This window comes from Phragmites australis, chromosome 5 (genome assembly GCF_958298935.1).
Source record: "Phragmites australis chromosome 5, lpPhrAust1.1, whole genome shotgun sequence".
NCBI classification, from domain to species: Eukaryota; Viridiplantae; Streptophyta; class Magnoliopsida; order Poales; family Poaceae; genus Phragmites; species Phragmites australis.
In genome coordinates this window covers 27671270-27681426 of record NC_084925.1, presented here as the reverse complement: position 1 = coordinate 27681426, position 10157 = coordinate 27671270, and the positions used below count along the sequence as shown (strand labels likewise).

General features: G+C 50.3%; 1 protein-coding gene across 1 annotated transcript; it reads left to right on the top strand.

Moving 5' to 3' along the window:
• Positions 1-6023: 6023 nt before the first annotated feature.
• On the top strand, positions 6024-7631 carry LOC133919071 (uncharacterized). Its single transcript, XM_062363312.1, has 2 exons — positions 6024-6744; positions 6845-7631. Exons 1-2 carry the CDS (start codon positions 6373-6375, stop codon positions 7436-7438), a joined length of 966 nt encoding a protein of 321 aa, XP_062219296.1. The 5' UTR covers positions 6024-6372; the 3' UTR covers positions 7439-7631.
• The last annotated feature ends 2526 nt before the right edge of the window (positions 7632-10157 follow it).

Here is a 10157-nt window from a genome sequence, read left to right as displayed (position 1 = left end):
AATGTTGTGTGGAAGGAGAAGGTCATCAAAATAGGGGAGCCGAGTCAAGCCCGACTTATGAGTCCACATATGTTGCTCACCATATCCCACAAAACCACCTTCTGGATTGACCTCGAGACCATCTATCTGTTCACGAACCGTGGCACCAGTCATTATTGGTGGTGCAGGGTCTGTCACTACGACACCTTTCGTAAAGTTCTTGATGTCTCGTCTGAATGCATGGTCAAGAGGGAGGAATTGCCGATGTTTGTCGAACGATGAATACTTGCCACCCTTCTGCAACCAAATGAACCTCAGACCTTCCTTGCATACTGGGCATGGGAACTTCCCGTGAACACACCAGGCGCAGAATATCCCATACGCCAGGAAGTCATGCAGGGAGTAGTGGTACCAAACATGCATTTTGAAGTTTTTCTTTGTAGCTCGGTCGTATGTCCATACCCCTTCCTCCCAAGCACGGACCAATTCATCAATCACTGGCTCCATGAACACACCCATATTATTCCCCGGGTGTCCAGGAATTATCAACGACAAGAATACGTTCTGTCGTTGAAAGCATATGCCGGGGGGGGAGATTGAGGGGGATAACGAACACGGGCCAACATGTGTATGGGGCAGCCATCATTCCATAAGGATTGAACCCATCTGTTGCCAACGCAACACGTACATTACGAGCCTCTTTAGCTTTCTCATGATGAATGCCATCAAAGTGGGTCCATGCTTCACCATCGGATGCATGTACCATCCTATCAGGATTGTATCGTTTGCCATTTTTGTGCCATGTCATCTGTTTCGCGGATTCCTCGGTCATGTATAGCTGTTGGATCCTCGGTATGAACGGAAGGTGCCGTAGGATTGTCACGGGAATGTCAAGCTGCCTCTTCTGGCCATCACCAGAATCTAACTCCAGGAACCTAGATGATTTACACTTTGGACAGTACTTTGCTTCCACGTATTCTTTCCTAAATAGGACGCACCCCTTCGGGCAAGCATGTATCTGCTCATACGGCATCTTAAGTGCACGAAGGAGTTTCTGTGACTCGTGCATGCTCTTTGGCAGAAGGTGACCCTCCGGAAGCAGGCTGCCAATAACTGTCAACATACCATCGAAGGCGTCTCGACTCAGGCTATACTGGGACTTTAAAGCCATTATGCGTCCAATGGCATCCAGTTGAGAAACCTTTGTCTGACCGTGAAGGGGTTTCTGTGCCGCAGCAAACATGTCGTAGAACGCCTTTGCGGTTGCCTCTGGCTCCTCCTCCGTACGTCCTTCAGCGAACTGTGCCTCGTGATAGTCATTTAACATGTTTGCTACCCCGGCATCAGCATCATAATCCTCGACGCGTGGTCTCACCACCTCCTCTCTCATACGATCGGCTTCACCATGGTAGACCCACCGGGTATAGTCCGCCGTAAATCCATTCTTCCAAAGATGTTCCCCCATGACCTTCTTCGTTTGTCTTTTCCTGTTTGCACATTTGCTGCAGGGACAGCAAATTTTACTCGCTCCTTTAGCAGCCACGCCAAATGCCCGTTCCAAGAAAGCATCGGTCTTGTCAATCCATTCATTGGTGACCTGACCCTGACTTGCGCGGCCCGTGTACATCCACTCACGGTCCTCCATCCTCTAACATATATAGCGGCGAGTAATATAAACATCAATTGCATCTACACGACGTTCCTACTATCTAATAGGTGAGGATAGGTCCTAATCCCACGCGAGGATCCGTAGATGAGGTTAGTTTCCATGCTCTACTCCTATTCGAGACAGAATTTCGGCAGCACCTCCCCGCTGTTCTCCAAATACACGTCCTGCTAGGGAGAGTGTGTATCCGGAGAACAACAGGGAGATGATGCCGAAACTCTGTCTCGGATCGGAGCAGACCATGGAAACTAACCCCACCTACGCATCCGCGGGCTGTCCAAAAAACGTGGACAATTCGAAACAGATACGGTTTTAGATATGGAAATATCTGCATATTTCCAACCGTATCTCTTTCGAACGGGAGACGCCTAACTGGGTTACGTGATCTACGACCATGATACGGAAAGAGGGGTTATACCTAGGGTGGCGGTGGAGTCAGGCTAGCGGGGCCGTGGCGGGTCGGTGCAGTGGCGAGGCGACGCGGTGCAGGAAGACCCGCAGCGGCAAGGAAGGCGATCGGGGTCGCCGAGGTACTCCGGCGCCGCTCCGACTGGCTCTTCTCTGCAAAAAAAGAAACATAAAACTGTCAATACAAAATTTCGGCAGCACCTCCCCTGCACGGTGAGGTTTCCAAAACCTGCAAGAAAACCAACGGCACGATGGCCGACATGCACAAGTAATACCATCACTACAAATACCGCAACTACTAGTAATACTACGACGACGACGACGAATGGCATACCTAGTGTGCGTCGTAGGGCAGCGGTGGTGAAGGGGTCAGGGCGCCGGTGGACAAGGCGTCGGGGATGTGGCAACGGCGGCCGGGGCGCCTCCTCCTCCTCCTCCTTCTTCTTCCTCCTTCTTCCTTCTTCCTCCTTCTTCCTCCTCTTCCTCCTTCTTCCTCCTCTCCTCCTCCTCCTCTCTTTCTCCTCCTCCTCCTCCTCCTCCTCCTTCTTCTTCCTCCTTTCTCCTTCTTCCTCCTCCTCCTTCTCTTCCTCCTTCTTCCTCCTCTCCTCCTCCTCCTCTCTTTCTCCTCCTGCTCCGGCGGCGCTGGCGCGGGCGGCGCTGGCCCGGGGGCGGCTGGCGCGGGCGCGGCCTGCGCGGGCGGGCGCGGCCGGCGCGGGCGCAGGCAGTCGCGGGGGCGGCGCGGGCGCGGGGGCGGGGGCGGCTGGCGCGGGCGCGGGCGGCGGCGGGGAGGTTTTGCGTGTGTGCGGTGCGTGGGCCGGCCGGGGGTTAAATCCCCCCTTTGCCGAGTGCCCCCGATCTGGCACTCGACAAAGAGGGGTTTTCTTTAAAAAAAATTTAAAAATCTTTGCCGAGTGCCCCCGATCTGGCCCTCGGCAAAGAGGGGGTTTTTTAAAAAAAATTGAAATTCTTTGCCGAGTGCCATACGTCCTAGCACTCGGCAAAGAGGCTCTTTGCCGAGTGTCATTTTTTGACACTCGGCAAATCTTAATTGTTTTTTCACTTTTGACCTCCAAACTTTTTCTGCAGTCCTCATACAATACCTGGTACTCCATGTTCCAATGTGGCACATTTCTCGGACTTTTTCTATATTTCTTTAATTTATTTCAATTAATTGAATTTTCTTGGATAATTCAAATTATAACTGCTAGTCATTCGAATAATGAAAAAAAATGAATGGAAAAATGATATTCATGTTATTTAGTATAATGTGAGGCCGTATCCAGGAACAGACCACAAATTGCGAACATCATGTTCACGAAACATGACCACGAACTTGCGGGCGAGTTGTTTTTAAATTATATAAAAAGCAAACGAAGTCCGAAAATCATGAAACTTGTCAAGATGTAATGATATCATATGTGGAGGCTGTGATAAAAATTTGAGAAGGTTTTGCGCAAGTTGTCACGTACGATGCTTGCAAACCGAAGAATCTCCGAAGAAACCTGGATAAACTTCTTCGGTTTGCAACGGTTACAAGCATCGTACGTGTCAAAAAATGACACTCGGCAAATTTCCTCTTTGCCGAGTTCTTTATCTGTGGCACTCGGCAAAGAGCCTCTTTGCCGAGTGCCAGATGTTTGCCGAGTTCTTTCTCTCTGGCACTCGGCAAATGGCCTCTTTGCCGAGTGCCCGATAAAAAGCACACGGCAAAGTCTGGAACACTCGGCAAAGAAGCCGTCTCCGGTAGTGGATACAGGGCCCACTCTTACTACCTAGGTAGGCATTATACATGGTTGTTGCTCTTAGTCACTTGAAAGAAACAGGAGTATTCCAATAAGATTCATCAATTGCCGGAGGAAAAAGCAGAGCTTTGGGCCAAGTGAGAATCCAAAAAGGAGATCTACATGGTGGTTTCAAGATTTGGATTTGATGCAATGCACTATGCATTCCCTTCCCTAGGAGTTCTAGATGAATTAGGGCTTTGAGCAGGCAGATAGCTTGCTAGCTAGCTCCATCTGATTCATGGCCATCTCCCACATGATTCCCAACAGATGTCACCAGGAAATGAGATTGAGATATGAGATCCTCCATCAAGGTCACATGCTGAACCATTCCAAGGTCTTGGAACAAGCAATTCAGGAGATGATTCGTCTCGGTAATGCGAGGGAAACCACCGTCAGTGGACGGATTATCAGTTCAACGGTGCCATCGATCATGGGGTTCAAATGTTAGATGCAAATAAAGTAAAGTGAGATGAAACGAAATGAACATAAAGGTGTTGAGCATGCCATGTAATCATTTGGATATCACACATATCAACCGGAATGTCCTTTCGTGCCAAGGGGGTCCTCCAACATCACAAGATTGAGAAATCTCGGTCCAGGACTCCAGGTTTTCTCTAAAAAAAAAGCAAATCTCAATTGTAGTCTTGTAGTAGTAGCAGGGGAAAGGCAACTCTACAATATGGATATATGGGTTATCTTTAGCGTTTATTCTTCTCATTTGATACTCATCAAACCTGTTAATTTTTTTTATCTATTATATGATTATTTTATCAATCTTTGTATCATGAATCTTAATACAAATAAATGATTCTAATAAATCATATATTCACATGTTTTAGTAGAAATTTTTCTTCCTGAAACAGTAGTAGTATATTCACATGGACAATGATACCTTGAATACACCTGGCACGGTGGCTCCTAACCCCACCAAGTTCCCTTTCAGATGGAAAGCCCAGGAGAAAAAGGAAAAGAAGATGAACAGAAAAGGAAAAGAAGATGAAGAAAGTATTTTTTTCTTCTTCTTCATTAATCCATATCTCACTCACTTTATGGGTTAACTGGTAATATATCTTAATGAAAAGATGTACCAGATGTTCATGCCCCCATCACAGGATAAACAACATTGTTATACCAAGTGAGAAAAAGGAGGAATCCATAATTTAAAAAAGAAAAAAGAAGAAGAAAAGGAGGCATCGGATGTACTCTTTTTTTTAGAGAGCGAGGCATCGGATGTACAGTACTAGTTCTGCATATCTTCACCAACTAAAGAAACATTATATTATATGCAGCTAAATACGATCACCAGATCACTGCCACTATTGATAAACAGGAGATTGTACTCCACACTTTTCTAGAAATATCGAGTAGGAGACTCCTACTACGAGTAGGTACGTATAGGATTCTGCATCAATAAATTATCATGAACAAGTACTCTTTGAAATGAAAGCGGTTGAATTTTTTTTTTTTTTGGCTGTTCACCAGTTCAAGTACTACAATTAGTAAGCTCGAGTAAGTAGGATGCAGTGAGAGCCAAGTGGGAGCCAGGCCCCATTGTGGTGGGCATTCTTGAGGGAAGATTTGGGGTTAGTCATCCGTCAAAATTGGATAGAATTCTATGACTCCTTATCGCTCTAGATCACTATTCTCACTTGTAATAATCTCGTCACTGCGATAATCGAACTATTTCCTATGCAATTAATTTATACGGTTTAAAATGCACCCTTCATTATTACTCCACAATGACGTGGAGAATGAGATTTAGAGCAAGTTTAATTTGACTCATGCTCATCCCGCTAAAAGTTAGCACGCCCAGCCAACTAAGGTGCACGTTTGGTTCGACGCCTATGATTTAGTTCACTTTTGTGTTCTAGTGCGGACGGGACGGAGGCGATGAAATCCTTTGCCAAATCATTGACCCAAACTAAACAGCCCCTTGAAGCATGGAGAGTCGACGAAAAAGGACCATGCTTTCTCTCGAATCTGTCGCTGTGGATCTTTGAAATTCACCAGCAATGCATGCCAATTGTCAAGCAACTGGCTATTTTTTCCTCTCTTCGCCCCCCCCCCCTGCCTCTACCTCTCGTGACTCGTGTTGTGCACCTGTAGTGTCGCCCGTTCAGCAAGTGGCCCTATATAACACACACAGGCGCGAAGGGTGTCCTCCAAATCCAAATACACTCCAACACCAGAGAGAGAGAGAGAGAGAGAGTTACAGCCTTGCTTGCTTCCTTGTGCTAGCCACAGAGAGAGAGAGAGAGAGAGAGAGAGAGAGAGAGAGAGAGAGAGTCATAGCCCCATCACTGTCAGTGGGTACCTTAATTAGCTTGGCTTGCGAGTAAGAACAAGGTCGCCGTCGCTCCGGACCGAGCCATCCCCGGTCCATCCACACAGTTGCACCGTCACGCTCGCGCCATTACCACACCTGAGCAAGCCAAGCTAAGCTAAGGTTCCACGAGGCGCCCGCCGTCAACACTGTCCGTCCGCCAGAGCTCGTTGTAGCGAGCAAGCGGAGCAGGGTGTTGCCGGCGGGCAGCCATGAGCGTGAGGCCACCGTCCTCGTCGACGGCGGCCGCCTTCTACGCGACGCTCGCGCGGGGGCTCGACGACCTGGACCGGTCGCTGGCGTCGTCGTCGCAGGCGGCGGCGTTCCTGTCGCTGCCGTCCCTCCGGGCCGCGCTGGCGCTGCTCCGCGCCGCGCACGCGGGCCTCGCGCGCCTCGTCGCGTCGCTCCACCTCCCCGGCGGCGCCGCGTGGCTGGACGAGTACATGGACGAGGCGTCGCGACTCTGCGACGCGTGCCGCGCGCTCCGCCTCGGCGCCGCCGCCGTCGAGAGCTACGCCGCCAGCGCCGCCCAGCTCGCCTCGCTCCTCCTGCAGGCGCCCTCCAGCCCCCACCTCTCCCGCCAGGTTCGCGCGCGACCTTCTCTCTTCATCTCCATGTCTTCGTAGTCGTCTTCTTCTCGCCAGCAAGAAGCTGACCGCCAACGAATTGCGCGTAAATTGTCAGGTGGCGCGGGCGATCAGCGTGTGCAGGAGGGAGGCCATGGCGCTCAAGGAGGAGAACCGGGCGCTTGTCGAGGCGCGCGCGGAGGCGCTCGCGCTGCGGCTCAGCGAGGGCGTGCCGGCCGACGCCAAGCTTGGCGGCTTCAACGGCTTCCGCGGCGTGCTCTGCGCCACCAGGATGCTCACCTCCTTCCTCCTCACGCTCCTCTCCTGGGGCGTGCTCCACTACTGGCCCGACGCTGGGGGCCCCGGCGCCGGGGACTGCGGCGCCTACTTCGGCGCGGCGTTCGCGTCGGCCCTGTCCCGCGCGCAGCAGCGGGCGGCGGCTGAGGCCGGCAGGGCGGCGGCCGCAGCGGCGGGCGGCGCCGGGGTGATGATGCACGAGTTCCGGCGCGCGAGGGCGGCCGTGGAGGAGGCGAAGGAGGCCGTGGACAGGGGCGGCGACGTCGCGGCGGCCGCGGCGGAGGTGGGCCAGCGCGCGGGGCTCCTCCGGTCCGGGTGCGAGGACATCCTGGCGCTGATCGACGACCTGTTCGACGAGGTCGTGGGGGCGAGGAAGGAGCTGCTCGACCTCTGCAGCGGCAGCGGCAGCGGCTGACCTAAGCAGCTGCACAGCAAACACCATGGCACGAGCTGCCTGCATTGCAGCGGCAGTAGCAAGTGTCAGGACGAGAAGCTCTGGTTCTTGGCTTCTTGTGTCTTCGTCGAGTGTCTCCTGTTGCTTCTCTGTAGCTCGATCTCGTGACAGTCCTTGGGCATGTCTGATTATAAATGCTTTCCCCTGGCACAGTGTTCCGGAGTACTCCTTCCTAGCCAACTGATACTAGGTTAATTGTGAACAAGTGATTAAGGTAATAGCTTGGCAGGTAGACATGCCATGAAATGTTAAACAATTGTTTGACTTGTGCTGTGCATGACGGCAACATCACAACTTCACAGCTAGCCTTCCAAGGATATTTGTCCACAGCTAGTACTCATGTTCTTTCTTTCACAGAAAGCACAGAAGCTGAAGTGAAAGTGTGAAACCTCTGTTCTCTTCTACCGTTTTTCAGAGGAAAAAGACGCTGGAAACTTTTCAATACTGTACTAGCCAGAGAAGGAGATCTCTCCAAGTTTGATTCGAACTCCAGAGCAGGGAGAAGGAACAGAGACAGTGGAGGACAGAATCACAACTGAAAGTGTGTGGACTGTGGAGGAGCAGAGACTGCCGCTGCTGGAAAGCGTTTGTCTGACACTGATTTATCCACTTGTTGACCTGGGAGCAACTTCAGGCAGCACAGGTCGAGCCCCGCACTGTACTATTCCTATTCACCAAAGGCAAGGCTGCTGGCTGCCATGGAAAGATCAGAGATCTGTCCCATCCCATCCATCACGAGCCCCATGAAAAGATACTGATTCGGACTGACACATCTACCTGATCCGTACGTTAAATATATGTCTGTCTAATATCTAAACTATAATATGTTTTTTTATTTGTCACATGTATATGTGCATGGTCATCAGAGAACATAAATGGTTAGTTTTTATAGTATTAGAGCTAGATCTTCTATAAGGTATAGTAACTCGTCTGAAACTTTAGATCTATTTTTGTGTCAAGTTCATTTCTTCTCGTCGCCTTGCACGTGGCGGCTTACTCCAAGCGTGTGGGTGCTTTAGCCCGCCCATTTGCCAGCTTGTCGCGCCCATTCGCCGGCAGCTCGCACCCATTCATCAGCCATCCTGCTCCGTGCTATCAAACTTGCCCCAGCTCCGATGCGCCCATAGGTTTGGGTTGTGTCAGACATAGACCTAGACCCTGTTGGATCCGGCGCCCACTGTCGCTGAGTCGCCCCAGCCAGTGGGATTCGGTCGCCGCTCACCGTGTCTTCGCCCCTCCACCAGCCAGACACCATGTCGGCCCACCTCCGCGTCAGTCGTCCTGTGCCAGAGCGTCTTCTCACTCGTTCGCTCGGGACTATATGTTCTTATCCGAATAGACCACTAGTAACAAAAAAAAAATAAAAAAAGCAATCACTTGCCGCTTTTCTTTGCGCTCTTGCTGATGACCGCCGCTTCCCTTTGCGTTCTCGCCGTTATTCATCACCTCTTCAGGATATCATCGAGCATTGTTTCAGTACCTCGGTGTTCGATGCTCTTTGATTGTACCAACTACCAGGACTTCGCGCAGCATATGCACCTTCACATGCGCAACCTTCGTCTTTAGGGTGTTCCCTATGGCAGCGTTCCTTGTCTGCCTTCCCTGGAGCTTTCGACCAAGCCCGTGCAACCGATTGTTAACATAGGAGACAAGGAGGCTATTGACATCGCCATAACTGCTTATGAGAAGGCCGTCTCTGCCTATCAGGAAGCTTTGGAGATGTACCATGATCGGCTGTCTAACTATGCTCAGTGGATGGATGATAATGCTCATGCAATGTATATTCTAATTACTAGTGTTGAGCATAGGTTTTCTTCTGAAATTGTTGCATTCTCAACTGCCTTTCATATGTTGACTCATCTTTATCGAACTTATAAGCTGTTTGGGGATGCTCTCTATATGTCTATTATTCGCTAGGAGCACAATTGATGCATTCTATGCTTAGATGTCAGATGTGTGGCGTCAGTTAGACTCTCTTTTTGTTGCTTGTTGCCACTCTTGTCAATTCTACTTGGATCTGCATGCTAAGCGTGACTTTCGACGTCTCTACGAGTTCCTGACTCACCTTCCTCCAGAGTTTGAGCAGCGTCGGGCTTAGCTGCTTACTCGACATCCTCGTGTCACGCTTCTGGAGGCTCTTACAGAGCTGCGCTCGGAGGAGACTCATCTGCGTGATTCTGGACTACTGCCACTTCCTTCAGTATTGGCTGCTCTTCCACCTACTGCGCCTACATCTTTGACTACACCATCGTCTACTCCTCATGGGACTCCTTCGCCACCTATGCCCTCTTTAGGTGGTGGAGGTCGCCCTCGTTGCGCCTACTACAGCAAGGATGGCCATATTGAGGCAAACTGCTACTGGAAGAAGAAGCATCTTAGATGTTCCTATGTTGCTTCTACCTTGACTATCTCCTTGACTACCTCTTTGACTGACACTCAGCAGGAGATTGTGACGCTGCTTCGTTGCCTGGTTGTTACCTTTGGTTCTATACTGATAGGTTTTGCTACTATCTTTTCTGTCACTAAGAGACCACCTTCAATGTAGTCAGATACTTCACCTTGGATTCTTGACTCTGGAGCATTTTTTTATATGACTTCTGATTCTTCCAGTCTATCTCCGCTTCATCCCCTTGTTGCTTATATTCATGTTGTTACCGCTGATGGTACTTCTCTTTTTGTT